The following is a 14,744-nucleotide window of genomic DNA, read 5'->3' as shown; positions in this document are numbered from 1 at the left end:
TCTGCAGGTTGATGCTCTATCCTGCCAGGGCTTGAGTCTCTTTTTTCATGACTTGAGTGGACTTTATTTTGCAGGCAAGAATGCCGCAGATGACGTAAGGGTAATCATTAAACTGAGCTCTCAGTAGCAAGGAGACACTCATCTGGAAGAGGGCTCAGGCAACCAAAATTTCAAGAAGTACAGGTTTAGGTCTAAGAAGGTGTTCATGGTGTAGTCATGATGCTGGAGATTCTTGTAGGTGATGTTGTATAACAACTCAGAAGGTGCAGCTGCTCATGCCGGCAGTTTTGGTGGACTTTGCTTCTTGAGATTCGGTGGCAGAGATCCTCGTCACTCTGGATTCTACAAAGAGATAAGCTGTAGGAGCAAGTGTCTTGTAGAAGCATAGTCTTCAGTGCTCCAACTTGTCCTTGCTGGAGTAGGAAGGCTATCATTGTGATGACTTGGTGCCTGGCAGGGCAGAGGTGCCCAGCAAACTTCATTTAAAATTTATTTTTCAATTACATTTGACATACATTATTATTAGTTTCAGGTGTTAAACATAGTCATTAGACATTTAAATACCTTACAAAGTGATCACCATAGTAAGTCTGGTACCATCTGGACACCATACATGATTATTACAATATTGTTGACTATTTCTCTATGATGTACTTTACACCCATGTAACTATTTTTATAACTGGCAATTTGTTCTTCTTAATCTCTTTCACGTATTTCCCACCAATCCCCCTCCTGCCTGGTAACCAACAATTTGTTCTCTGTATTTGTTAGTTTCTATTTTATTCATTTCTTTATTTTTTCTTTCTTTAGATTCCACATTTAAGTGAAATGATATATGTCTTTCTCTGATTTATTTCACTTAAGCACAATACCATCTGGGTCCATCCATGTCACAATGGCAAGATTTCTTTCAATTTTATGGCTGAGTAATATTCCATTTTATGTATGTACCACATCTTCTTTATCCATTTGTCTGTTGATGGATATTTGGATTACTTTCACATCTTGGCTATTGTAAATAATGCTGCGATGAACATAGAGGAGCATACATCTTTTTGATTTAGTGTTTGGCTGTCTTTGGGTAAATACCCAGAAGTGAAAATGGTGGGTTATATGGTAGTTCTATTTTTAATTTTTTGAGGAACCTTCATACTGTTTTCTAGTGACCACCAATTTAGAATCCTTGAATTCAGTTCGCTAATTGCTAAATGAGGGTTCCCTTTTCTCCTTTGCCAACACTCGAGGAATGAGGATATTTTTTTCCATTGATCTTTAAAAATATATTTTTATTGATTTCAGAGAGGAAAGGAGAGAAAGAGACATCAGTGATGAGATAGAATCATTGATAAGTTGCCTTATCACTGGGGTTTGAGCCCATAACCTGGTCATATGGCCTAACTGGGAATTGAACTTTGACCTTCTGGTTCATAGGTCGACACTCAACCACTGAGCCATGCTGGCTGGGCTCCATTGATTTTTAGAGAGAGTGGAAGAGAGGGGTAAAGGGAAGAGAGAGAGAAATATCTATGTGACAGAGATACATCTGTTGGTTGCCTCCCACACGCGCCCCAACCAAGGGCAGATATCAGACCTGCAACCCAGATATGTGCCCTTGACTGGGAATTGAACCTGCAACCCTTTGGTGTGCAGGCCAATGGGTCTTATCACTGAACCATGCTGGCGTAGGGCTCTGTCATTATTTTCTCAAATAGGTTTTTAATGTCTTGTCTTTTTTGTTTTTTTAATCCTCACCCAAGGATATTTTTTCCATTGATTTCTAAAGATAGTGGAGGGGGAAGGTAGAGAGAGGGAGAGTAGAAGAAAGAACCATCAGTGTGAGAGAGAAACATTGATTGGTTGCCTCCTGCACATGCTCTGGGACCTGCAATCAAGGTATGTGCTCTGGACCTGGAATTGAACCTGAAACCCTTTGGTCCAAGAGCTGACACTCTAACCACTGAGCCAAACCAGTCAGGGCGGTTTTCAATTTCTTACTCCCTCTTCTCCTTCCAGCACCCTATGATGTAAATGTTGGTACCCTTGAAGTTGTTCCAGAGGCTCTTTACACTATCTTCATTAATTTTGGATTCTTTTCTTTTTTGCTCTTCTGATTGGGTGTTTTTTTTGCTTCCTCATATCATATTCCAAATCATTGATTTGATTCTCGGTATCCTCTTACTCTACTGTTATTCCCTGTAAATTATCCTTCATTTCTTACTGGTCCTTTTTTATGTTGTTGATGTTCTAAGTTCCTTGAAGTTCTCATTAGTTTCTTGACCATCCTTAGAAGTATTGTTTCAAACTCTATCTGGTAGTTTGCTTGCTTCCATTTCATTTAATTCTTTTTCTGGAGATTTCTTCTGTCCTTTCATTTGTGTCTTTGTCTCTGCATTTTTGCTGCTTTTCTGTGTTTTTTACTATGTATTAGAGCTGTTTTGTCTCCTGGAATTGGTAGAGTGGCCCTGTGTAGTAGGTGTTCTATAGGGCCCAGGAGCTCAGCCTCTCCGGCCACCTGAGCTGGGCACTGTAGGTGCACCTTGTGGCAGTGTGCACAGTCTTGTAGTTGACCCTTGATTGCTATTGGTGTCACTGGGAGGGATTGACCTCCAATCCAATTGGCTGTCAGGGCCATCTGTGACTCCAGTGGAAGAGCTGCTGTGCAGGAGATGCCCCTATGGAGCAGGACTTACTTCAGTGTGACTTTGGTGCTCACTGAGTCCACCCCTTAAGTGTGTCACTTGTGGATGTGGTAGGGTTGTAATCTGGTGTGGTCTGAAGCTGACCACTGGGTGCTGTGGCTCTGGGGGCCTCCCGGGAGGTGCAAAGTCAGTTACTACCTTGCTCTCTGATATGAGCTACAGAGCAATCTGCAGATGGCTGCTACTTGTGATGGGCTTGGAGGTTCCCAGAAGACGCCAAGCTGTGAACCAAGGCAGGCTGCTGCTAGTGTTAGGCCTGGGGCCAACTATCAAGAAGTATAAGGCATGCTGATGCCAGCTGCTGCTTTTTTTGCAGTCTTTCTTAAAAAACCACGTTTGTCACCGGCCAGCATGGCTCAGTGGTTGAGCGTTGACTTATGAACCAGAAGGTTTCAGTTCAATTCCCAGTCGGGGCATAAGCCCGGATTGCGTACTCGATCCCTAGTGTGGGGCATACAGGAGGCAGCTCATCAATGATTCTCTCTCATCATTCATGTTTCTATCTCTCTTTCCCTCTCCCTTTCTCTCTGAAATAAACAAAAATGTTTTTTTAAAAAGGAAAGCAACTGGTAATATTTGAATACTTAAAATTTTTTTAAAACCATATGTTTGTCATTACCAAAAAGAGACATCTTTAAAACCCCATGCTGCATAGAAATGTGGATAGTTCTAGTTATCTGGTCAGCAGACAAAAAGCAAGCACTTAAGGTCTTCAACTTTAATCTTTTGTTCATTCCTTATTGCTGGAATTTCATTTCATGCATTTCTTCTTATTGGATGACTAAACCAGATGGTAGAGAGGGTAAGCCTGCATTTACTCAGCCCTGCCCTGCTCAGCTTAGGGAGCAGACAAATTCTCAGTTGGTGGATCGACTGCTTTTGTCTCTTTGCCATGTTGTGGCTTAGGATTTTCTGGCCGTCTGCTTCAGTAATTGAAGTTGTGGCAGTACCAACTTTGAGGTGGCTGCTGACCTTGGGTCTCATCTCCTTGATTTTCCTTATCTTCTTCATTGCCGTCCTCTCTAGGCTTTCTTTAGTGAGGAGGGTCCCTGTGAAATCATGGTCTATCACCCCGATACATATTTTGTCTCACTGGTCTACCTTATTCACCTGCACCCTGGTTTGCAGCACCCTCCATTACTTCTCCCTGCACAGGAAGGTTGGAATACTGTGGGCGATCCCCAAAGGGTCTCCGCATGTAGTACAGTGGTAACCATCGCCTGGGATAGGGCTGCGTGGGATAGGGCCGGCGCTGTTGGGCCTGGCCTTCAGGAGCCCTCTCCTATCTCTCATTCTTTTCCCCACTTTCACTATTCTGGTAATTGCATGGAGGACCCTTGCAACGTGGATAGTGTCTATAATGGTTACGGTCTGCTGCATATTTACTGCCTTTACTGGAACTCCACCATGGCCTGTAACATTTGCTGCCTCCACAACCTTTTCTCCTTCAACATCAAACTCCACAGTCTCTCCATCTCCTACACTGCAAAGGTCCTTCCTGGGGTTATTCTTCTTTATGTCAACCTTGTGTACAGATACATCTTCCTTGGTGTCATTCCTGTTGATGAAACCATATCTGTTTCTTACATTGAACCATTTTACTGATTCCAAAACCTTTGTTGCAATAACCTTCTTGTCCCCCAGTGATGTGAGGCTGCCCTGGCTGTCAGCCGCTGCCTGTGGTGCTGGGCTTGGTGTTGGCAGTGCTGGAGGGGGGCAGTGGGGATACTGCTGGGTCTTGGCCTCCCTGCTCATGGTGATGGTGATGGTGATTGGGGCTGGCTGCGGCAGCTATGGTTCTCCCAGGGTGTGATGATAACTAGCTCTGTGGTGGCAGTGGGGCTGCTCAGAGCTCTCTGGGGTCCACTTTCGACTACCACTTGAACTTGAACTCTCTTGTTAAAATTATTATTATTTACTTTTTTTTTTTATCACTGTAGATTGTCTGTGTGCCAACGAGAAGCCTGAGTGTAGATTTAATGTTTTCTTAAATCTTTTCTGAGCTTTTCCTTGGGTATGCATAGTCACTTTCTAATTTTACCCATGTATGCAGTTTTGAATGTCCTAGTCTTTAAGGTTTGGCTTCTAAAAGGGGAAAATTGAAAAATGGTGTTTAAAAAAGGCACTGCCCTTTAAATCTCCTAGAAGTCTCTTGAACCAGAGGTGCAGGGGTTCACAATGGTGGGAAGAGAAACAACAATGGCTGCTCTCTCTAAACAGAAGGAGCAATCAATAATTAGAGCACAATCCTAACCAGTTTGGCTCAGCGGATAGAGCATCGGCCTGCTGACTCAAGGGTCCCAGGTTCGATTCCGGTCAAGGGCATGTACCTTGGTTGCGGGCACATCCCCAGTAGGGGGCGTGCAAGAGGCAGCTGATCGATATTTCTCTCTCATCGATGTTTCTAACTCTCTATCCCTCTCCCCTCCTCTCTGTAAAAAAATCAATAAAATATATTTTAAAAAAATAATTAGAGCACAGATCCTGATAGTTGTAGGAGAAGGTCCTTTTGCCCACCCTAGTTCCTGCAAGCTACTTCGGGAAGAGGTGCATAGCTACTTACTATGGGGTTAAGGATTGGGTAGCTGCTACTGTGCTAAGAGCTGAAATAATCCCACAATTTACCCATCCAAGTCTTCCCCTGGAAGCTGCTAGCTTTGATCAGTCTCTAGAGGTTCAAAATAGTTATTTCAGAGAGATTCTGCCAGGGCAGTTGTTGTCCAGGTGGGGAGAGGATTAATTCTGATGCTTTCTACTCTGCCAATTTCCCAGAATCCTCCCCTGGAGTTCATGTTCTTGACTGGACCTGATTTTTTGTGGGTTGGACAAATCATGGAACCTTTTCTTGTTTCAGTATCCCATCTGTAAATGGAATTGCTCTTCTCTCCTTACAGATTGGACTTTTGAAGGTGTGAAGGGAAGGGCATAAAGATCATTTTGTTGAGTTTCTCTGGAAAGAGACATACTGTGGGTCAATCCCCACTTTACTCTTAGAAGATGAGAACGGTCATCAAGGAAAGCACTCCTGCCTTTAGGGGAAGCATCACTAAGAGAGGTTTGGATGTAGAACCATAGCTTTTTTTTTATTAATATGATTTTATTATTTTAGAGAGGGAGAGAGAAACATACATCAATGAGAGAGAAACATCAACATTGATCGGCTGCCTCCTGCAAGCCACTCAATTGGAGACTGAACTCGCAACCCGGGCATGTGCTCTGACCAGGAATCAAACTGAGCCACATTGGCCGGATGAGCCATAGCTTTTTTTGGTAAATCTTAGACTCTTGCCTTTCAGGTGGCCAGCACATCTACTTTTGATCTTCTCACCAGCAATGAAGTCACTAGTGCTCTGACATTTAATTAATAATAGGTACTGAGTACTAAGGATGGTAGGGAGCTCTAGAAACAAGGTCTCTGTTTTCAGGGGGCTTATGTAAACTCCACCCTGTTATCTGTTTATTTCAGGACTCTGTTTAAGGAGAGCAGACGAGGCCATGGACACCTGACATCAATCCTGTGAGTGTCTCAGTGTTTTCATTTCTCAAGACAACTGCCATTTTTATCTCTGGTGGATCTCCTCTAAACCTTTTCTGTGTTCATTCTTTTGTTCAGGGCCAAGAAGAAAGTAATGGCTCCTTCCAAAATCAAGGTGAAGGTGAGTCAGCCTGCTCAGGTCATGTACCACCTGTTCTCTCTCTCCAGCCATGCTCATGAAACCTTTTGAATGACGATGGCAGCTCATTGAGCTTTGCTGCTCTGGGGGACAACTCTTCAGGATGGTATTCTTGAGGTTGCACCAAGAGGCAGGCCGGGTCCACCAGAGGAGCCTTGGGTTGTTGGCAGGGCAGAGACCTGAGCTGGGGCACTTAGTACCCTCCATCCTCAGTTCTAGGAAGCAGTACCCACCTGGCCAGTTCCCAAGGTTGTTGTGGAATTAAATGAGGTCTTCCTGACAGCTGTCTGAGGCATGAAAAGCCCCTGCATATGTGAGAGTATTATATTGTGATAAAGATATTTTTATGGAAGAACACACTCCTAGCCAAGTGTAGGTTAGCCTAGAGCTACAATGGAAAGGAAAGGTGGTTTGTTGAGTTTAAGTAGCAGAAATGAAAGGAAGTACAGTGATTAGAGAATAGAGACTGAAAATGAGCTTAGATATTGCAGAAACCTCTCAATGTCATAGAAATTGCTATTTTACTAAAATTTTATAAATTCCTGACGCTTTATAGTGCCCTTAACCATACCAGAACAGTGTGGGAGAATAAGCTATTTACGTTGTTTATATCTAAGTATCTGTTGAGCTCCTGCAATGTCTCAGGCATACTGCATTTAGCACTTAGGATGCAGGAATGATGAGATAGCTCCCGTTGTTATCCCATGAAAGGACTTTTCTTTTGAACCCCCTGAGGGGAAAGGTGCTTGGAAAAATCAAGGAGGAAAAGAAAACTAATTTAAGGCAGTTTTCATGCCATGCATCCTTTTCTGATTACAGTTAGTAACATTCTGAGATAGTGTGTGAGCCAGTAGGGAGAGTGTCTTTGCTCAAGTCTTGTATTTTTTCAAAATCAGAGAAAAGAAGCATTTCCCTGTGGGTTCATGTGTACTTAGCAACAGAACATGCTTGGGTAAGCCCAGGCCCAGCCAGATGGGCGTGTTCAAATCCACAGAGGCTTGTCACCTGCGCTCATTTCCCTTATTTGTGATTACATAGGAAGGCCTGATTCTTGGGACCTTGTGGTATTCTCACACCTGCATTCTTTTTTTTTTTTTTTAATATATTTTATTGATTTTTTACAGAGAGGAAGGGAGAGAGATAGAGAGTTAGAAACATTGATGAGAGAGAAACATCAATCAGCTGCCTCCTGCACACCCCCCACTGGGGATGTGCCCGCAACCAAGGCACATGCCCCCGACCAGAATCGAACCTGGGACCCTTCAGTTCGCAGACCGACACTCTATCCACTGAGCCAAACTGGTCAGGGCTCACACATGCATTCTTACAACAGGACCAGTGTTGGCGTCTTTGGGTATTTCTTAACATCAGCATTTCTACTTTCCTTTAGGAATCATGTATTAAGCCTGATAAAAAGGTTTCCGTCTCATCAGGCCAGATTGGCGGGCCTTTGGCTTTGCCTTCGGAACACCTGGGAGGAGGCCTGAACTCTGGAGCTGCAAACAGGGAGCTTTCGTCCCAGGCATTGGGCAACCAAACAAACCCTGTTCCTGTCAGCCTGGAGAACTCATTGGATGGAGACATGATCCATAATTCAGCTTCCTCATTGGAGGCTGTGTCCAAGGAACTGGCTGCGCTGAACAGCAGAGCAAGTGGGAGCTCCGAGTTCACATTGCCTGCACCCTCGAAAGTGCCTGCAGAGAAAGTTGCAGGTGTTTTAAGTACGGAAGAAAAAAGGAACTTTACGAAGGCTAGCCCTTCTGCCCCACCACCCTCCAGCTCTCTGCAGTCACCCCTCAATTTTCTGGCTGAACAGGCTCTGGCACTGGGGCAGTCCTCTCAGGAGAAAAAACCAGAGAGTTCTGGCTATAAAGAGCTGTCCTGTCAGGTTTCCCTGAGCAAGGGCCTGCCAGAAGGGCACCAGTCCAAAGCAAAACACCATGGTTTGCCACGGACGTCTCATGCACCCCAGACAGCAGCTCCCGTGCCTGGCCCCCAAGTAAAAGTGTTTCATGCAGGCACTCAACAACAAAAGAGTTTCACCCCCCCAGCTCCATTTGTCAGTAAGCTCCAGGGCCCAAAGCCTTCTTCCCCACAGTGTCATCGTTCCCTCATCCAGCTTGTGAAGACGGCAGCCAAAGGCCAGAGCTTCCATTCCTCCACACCAGCCTCTTCAGGAGGCACGCCAGCCTCCAGCAGTAGTTCTCATAAGACCCCAGCCTTGTCCTCCGCTGCCCTGAGCCATCCAGCAAAACAGCACTCAGCCAGCTCCTCAGGGCCATCTTACAAGAATAGCCCCTTTGCCGGCTCTATCTCCAAACACGGGATTTCTTCTGGCAGCTCTTCTGTAGGAACACCAGTCCAGAGCTCCACTTCTGGCAATCTGCTCCCCGGTACACAGCCTGCCTCCACAGGACAGCCTGCCAGCCGACCTGTCCCAGGCTCTGCAGTGAAAAAACCGCCTGTTTCCCAGAAGCTGACCCTAGTGGCCCCTCCCGGGGGTCCAAGTGGAGATTCTAGTGGTGGGACCCAGGGAGTAGCCAAGTTACTCACCTCCTCCCTGAAGCCCAGTGCAGTTAGCAGCGTGACATCGTCTACCTCCTTGCCAGTGAGTATCCTGGTACAGCAGCCACCCTTATGGGTCTTGTGGACAAGGCCACCTGCCTTGCCCTGGTCAGACAACTGAAACAGGAGGTTGGGTTGGAACAGTAAACCCAGAAATCATAAGGACTGGCTTCCTGTTTTCCTGTCTTATCTTTTCTGTTGGCATGCATCCCAAGAAAGCCTGAAACTTCTGAGGAGGATGAGTGGAGAGAAAGGACTGGTCAGCACTGTGTTTGCAGGGAGGCTATGAATATAGAAGGTGTGGAATGAGTCACAAAACTTTCCTTTCATGGCTTCCTATCTGTCCCATCTCTCCAAACGAGTTAGTGAAATTAATACTATCTATCAGATCGTTAGTTATGTAGAGATGTTCATACAGTAGGAAGATGAGTACTTCTAAAAGTGATTCTCCCAGTTGGGTTTTGAAGGACTCTGCAGGTCAAAGGTGATCTGACAGAGTGCAGTGGCTGGTGAGGCCTGCCTGTAGGAATTACAGAAGTCAGGTGCAGGTTGGGGAAATGGGAGAGAGTATTTTATTTTTCCCACTATGTAAAACGACTATTTGGTTGCAAAGAAAAAACTACAGAAAGGTATGGTCAGTGAGGTCTCACTGGCTTCTGACCTATTTCTATCACCCAACAAGGTAACAATGTCCCTTAGTTTCCAGGATTTTCCCCTGTTTCTTTCTAAAAGATTATTACATACAAATTTGTGTGTGTGGCTTATGTATATAAAAATACATATATTTGTACATACCTACATTTGTGGATGCCTATATATAATATTCTTCCCTTTCTTTCTTGCACAAAGGAGGCATATTTAACATCCTGCTTTTTAAAGTGAACACTGTGTCCTAGGAGGCATGTTAGGCCAGTTTAGAGACTGTTCTTGCTCTTTGGGGCTGCAGACTAGGGTTCATAAGGAACAGTCGATGTCCCTACCCTGTGTGTTGACAGGTTTGGTTTGTGAGCAGGCCATGGACAGGTTGGAGCTCTGATCCTTTTGTGTGTTTCATCTCCAGAAAGGAACGAGTGGGGCTGTGCTACTGACCAGCTCATCGCCCTTAAATCTGCTATCCTCATCCTACAAGACAGGCGGCCCAAAGCTGCCCGGGGCTGTGAACTCAAACTCCCTGGGGATCATCTCTCCGTTTCCTCTCCGTGTGCTCTCCTTTAGCGCCGACTCCTCTGCCAAAGCAGGGGTCTCCAAGGATGCCATCGTCACGGGCCCTGCCCCTGGGACGTTTCACCATGGCCTCAGCCACAGTAAGTGCTTCTCCCTTCCCTCTCCTCATTTGGGGGCACAAAAGGTGCCCAGGACTACTTCTGTGATCAGTGAGTTCTGTTGTCGTGTACGGGGTTCCCGTGTGTGTCTGGTGTGTGGCTATGGGCAACATTTTCAGGGATCGTGCTGAACCCTTCCCCAGGGTCTTTCACCAGGACTGGCCAGTAGGTTGTCTGGGGCTCTGAATCACCAAGGATGCTTTTCTGTTCTTGTCTTCAATGTGCGTGTCTTGTTCTTTTCTTCCCTCCTGTTTTCTCTCAGGTCTCCTGGCTGGCTTGCACTCCAGCCCGCCCCACGCAGCACCTCTCCCACACGCTGCCGTGTCTACCCACGTCCCGCAGAGTCTCCCAGGTAATTAATTGCCAGGTGGTCAGAGTGCCATGTGCACTGTGTGTCATTCCCCTCTCCAGTCAGTAGATGCCGTCTGCTGCCAAAGATTTCAGTATCTTCACCATATTATCACTGTGCTGTCTTGGTTTGTCCTTTGAGGCTCTTGTTCTGTGGGTACTTGGAATGGGACAGGTTTCCTCCACTTTGTGATTTCCCCTGGTCCCCTGCCACTGGGTCAGCCTTACCCCATGTGATCACAGAGGAAGTCAGGGTGACCTGTGTGCAAGGCAAAGGAATCCCCAACCCTTGGCTAGTTGGGGCACTACAGGCCTTTAAATTCAAGCTGCTATACCTTCCAGGTAGTACCAGCTAACAAAAGGCTCTGTAAATTTAGTTTAAGTGAAAGGGGAAGTCCAAGTAGTAGCAAGAGGTCACAGTGGCAGGGCCTCAGGAGGGACCTTTACCTCTGATGTCAGCATGTATTCAAGAGAGGAGCAGCTGTCAATTCAGTTCAGATGTAAAGGCAGAGAGTTGGGAGCACAACAGGACTTGGGACAGCGTTCCCTCTTTCCTTCTCCCAATTTTCTTCTCCAGAGAGCAGTGATTTTCAGAAAGGGGCACTGTACAAGCTCTAGGTTTATAGCTGTGAGAAGCTGGCACCTTTGTCATCAGCAATTGGCCTTACCCTGTGCTAGGACCTGATTCTTAGCTGCAGCTAATGGAATGCTGTTGTAGAGCCTCAGGGATCTTGGTTTTGGCCTACTACCCTTACTACGCTCTGGAAACGACCAGGGGCCTCATTGGTCAGGGAGAGCCATGCTTCAGGAAGCCGAGCCTGGAGCTGCCCTGGCAGACTGATACCCGGTGGCAGTGAGATGGAATTCATCCAGCTGGGCATGCCTGACACCTGCTGTACTGAGAGCACTGGCCTCGACATGGCTCAAGTCTGTCCCAGATTTTGCAGTGGGTCCCTGGCCCCTGTGTCCTTAAACTGATGCATTTGTAGTGAATGCCAGCAGCCATCTGGGTACAGGAGTGGATTGTAAATCTCCAAGATGGAATTGTTGCTTCTCAAATAAAAACCTAGGGCTAAGCTTGTATCAGCAGTTACTCCGTTTTCCCCCGGAGAAGCAGTAAAATGTAGTGTGGACTTGCTCCACAAACTGGTGGCTGCCGCTGTAGCTGAGATGATGATATAGGCGTTGCAGAGCTACCTGGGTGAGAGCTTGTGGTTTTTCAAAGAGAGATTGCACTGCTTCTGCTGCTTTTAGGAATGTCACCCTTTTAAACAGAGACAATAATGAAGAGCCTTTGGAATGTGACTGTTGGTCTGTGGTATTTTCAGCAAAAAAAGGGAAAAGTGCTTTCTTGTACCATTTCTTCCCTGTTTTTCCTCTGGGTATTAAAAGGCTATCCGAAAAGCATCTGTGCTAAAACAGGCGGAGTAGGCTTTTCTTCTCTCCTTTAGACCTTCTTCAGGTTATAGGATTCCATTGAGTGGTTGTAAATGAGAAGCTGTCTGGACATTTTAATTGTGTAACTTATTTCTGATTTGCTTTTTTTCCTATGTGGACTCAGAATGCTAGTGCCTTTGAACTTGTCTTTATAGAACCTGAGGATCTGTTGATGGTGAGAATGTTGACTGCTCCTTGACTTCAATGTGACTATCAAACCCCATCATGGAACTCCTGTGCCATTGCATAGTTGTAGCCAAGAACAGAAGTGGCCCACATTGCATAATAGAGTTGCTGTGAACACAGCACTCCGTGAGCAGCTGCCTTCATGCTGCAGGCTGCTATAAGTAACAACACACTGAAATCAGCTCTGTCAAGTGTTTGTGGCTCGTTTGAGCCTCAGCATACTCAACATACAGAAGTGACCTCCTTGAGGTTTGGTTACTGCTGCCTTAAGAAAATCAGAGATCCTGAAAGATTTATATTGTTTTTGCTTATTCTTTTCCAGATGCTTCTCAGCTTCATGGGAAAGGGGCTGGTGTTCCACGGAAATTGTGACCTCTTCAGAGGAAATGCTGGAAGCTGAACTAGTAGGTCTCTGAAAAATCGGATAATCAACACGCTCTTTCTGCCGATTGGTTTTCTTCTGGAGAAGGCGTGAGTGCTAAGTGGACCGTCTCTTGGCACTTGTGACGTGCCTTCACTTGGGAGCAGCCTCGTGCTTCTCCAGAGGTACTGACTGGCCTGGTGATCCGGGCCTCGTGGCTTTGTCGTGGACAATCGTTGGAGGGGCAGCTCTAGGCTGGGAAGTGTACTGGGTCATGTATGGAGCTCTGGTGACAGGACTGAGCGTTGGCACACCTGTGTTGTAAGTCTGCCCAACCCCCTGGCATTTGGTCAGAGTAACTCATGGCACCCCATTGGCAGGGGCTCCTTTTGGCCACCCTAGGGTCCCTGGATGGTCATGGTGTCTATCCCATCCTCAGGCTGTGTGCTCAATGGACAGAAACCCAGGCTAATGCCATAGCTGGGGGACTTACCTTGTCTCGTTGAAAAATACTCAGAACAGCTAGTGTGTGCTCATCACGGGGGCCAGTTTATCCTCTAAACATGACAATGAAGCTCTTTTAAAGAAAGATCTTTGTAGATTCAACAATTGTGATAGGATTTTTAAAGACACTTATTTTTGGCTGTTTTCATCATTACCATCAATGCGTTGGATAGAGTGGGACTGTTCTTCACATGTCATATTTTCACACGTCATATGGAAGACATAATCCCAGTGCCTTTATGGTGGAGCAGAATTAGACACACACCCATTAGGCCCTCTGTGTGGCTCTCAGATGAAGACCTTTTTAAAAGATGTCTGTACTTAAGACATAGCCAGTTTATTTGAGGTTTTTTATCATTGCACATCATAATCTCTGCCGTCCTGACTTAAAGGTCATCTGGGTCCTCAAATCCCAGGTCCCCATTCAGCCAGGGCCTCTGTTTTGTTTTTCCAGAGTTCATACAGGTGGACTGCAGAGCCCCAAAGGCCTTTGAGGGCAAGGATATGAAAGGTTCCAAGTTACAGATAGACATTCCAGCTTATTTAGAAATCATTCTCAGGCAGAGCTGCAGGTGTGGGCCTTTGTGAAGTGTCTGCTGTATAGACAGGCCTTGAAGTCCTAGGGCTCTCCAGGCAGCGGGGCTATGCCTGACTTAAGGGTGACGCACCACTGAGCTTGGAGAGTGCATTAGAGACAGACTTAAGACAATTAACCCGGAGCTCCCAAGTCATTACGCTGTTCCCATTTAACCATTGGCTGCTTCATGAGTTTTAGGGCACTTGCCTGTCCTGTGAAGTCTCTGCCATAGGCATGTCTCAACTGACTGCTCCAGCTAAGTGATTTCAAATATTTAGAGAGTAAATAGCCTCCTCAGAATGTAGACCTATGTGGAGACACAGGCAGCTCTTTTGGTTCCTGGCACCCAGGGTCCAGTGCTCAGTAACTCATGCTTTATGCTGAGGTTTGTCTAGTGTCGGAGGAGCAAGGCCTCTGCTCTGACTTTTTACATAGGAACCAACACATGTTTCACATGGGGCTACATGGATTTCTTATCCCTTTATTATATATATATTTTGCAACTTGGATTTCCAGTTTGTTTACAGAATAGTCTTAGGAAGTAGCAAAAGAGCCAAAGAAGAGATTTGTATTGCTGAGCTCAGAGCCGTGCAGAGACTGCCTATGAGCTCCTTTTCTGCCCAAGACATCCGGTTCCCCTGCAGTGCCCCCTCTTCCCCACATACCATTGAGTGTGCAGCTGGAGCAGAATACCCTCATTTATAGGAATCTAGTGATGCCTCTTGCCTCAGGGAAACGTTTCTTTGATGGGGAGATTTCTTTTTCTTGTTTATGCTTTATTTGTGGTAACGAAAGAGTGAATGACTTAAACAGCCATGGCAAGGCAGATCTACAGGCAGAGCGGGCTCCGGGCCTGGGGGCTGCGGTGCTGCAGGGCTTTCCTTGGTGCGGCCGTTTCTTAAGTGTGAAAGGGGCTGTGGCTTTGGTGCAGCCACTAGGTTGGTATTAGGGGGTGGTGTGGAAATTGTTAATCTTGTATAAAGCAACTTAATAAATTGTTTCAAGGTTTCCAATACATTGTTTCTCATTCTTTTTGCCATATTTGCTAATAATTCTGTCTCCCATAGGA

The 14,744-nt window shown here is 45.9% G+C and overlaps 1 protein-coding gene and 1 pseudogene across 8 annotated transcripts in view; one reads left to right on the top strand and one right to left on the bottom strand.

Moving 5' to 3' along the window:
* Window positions 1-14,688, top strand: part of UBN1 (ubinuclein 1) — a 36,715-nt gene extending 22,027 nt beyond the window's left edge. For 4 of the 8 annotated variants that reach the window (XM_036309395.1, XM_036309391.1, XM_036309390.1 and 1 more), the window contains 7 exons: window positions 6,168-6,218; window positions 6,315-6,357; window positions 7,766-8,983; window positions 10,001-10,244; window positions 10,525-10,614; window positions 12,203-12,222; window positions 12,556-14,688. In XM_036309395.1, coding sequence (XP_036165288.1) covers window positions 6,168-6,218; window positions 6,315-6,357; window positions 7,766-8,983; window positions 10,001-10,244; window positions 10,525-10,614; window positions 12,203-12,222; window positions 12,556-12,633 — 1,744 coding nt within the window. In that variant the 3' untranslated portion in view covers window positions 12,634-14,688. Of the gene's footprint in view, window positions 1-6,167; window positions 6,219-6,314; window positions 6,358-7,765; window positions 9,239-10,000; window positions 10,245-10,524; window positions 10,615-12,202; window positions 12,223-12,555 lie in introns of those variants that run through there. The other 4 variants (XM_036309392.1, XM_036309389.1, XM_036309393.1 and 1 more) reach the window with 4 other exon arrangements.
* Window positions 3,227-5,046, bottom strand: LOC118656286 (annotated as a pseudogene).
* Window positions 14,689-14,744: the final 56 nt, after the last annotated feature.

Source organism: Myotis myotis, unplaced genomic scaffold, assembly GCF_014108235.1.
Source record: "Myotis myotis isolate mMyoMyo1 unplaced genomic scaffold, mMyoMyo1.p scaffold_m19_p_5, whole genome shotgun sequence".
NCBI lineage: Eukaryota > Metazoa > Chordata > Mammalia > Chiroptera > Vespertilionidae > Myotis > Myotis myotis.
The sequence above is the reverse complement of the archived record's forward strand: the minus strand, read 5'-3'. Positions and strand labels throughout refer to the sequence as shown.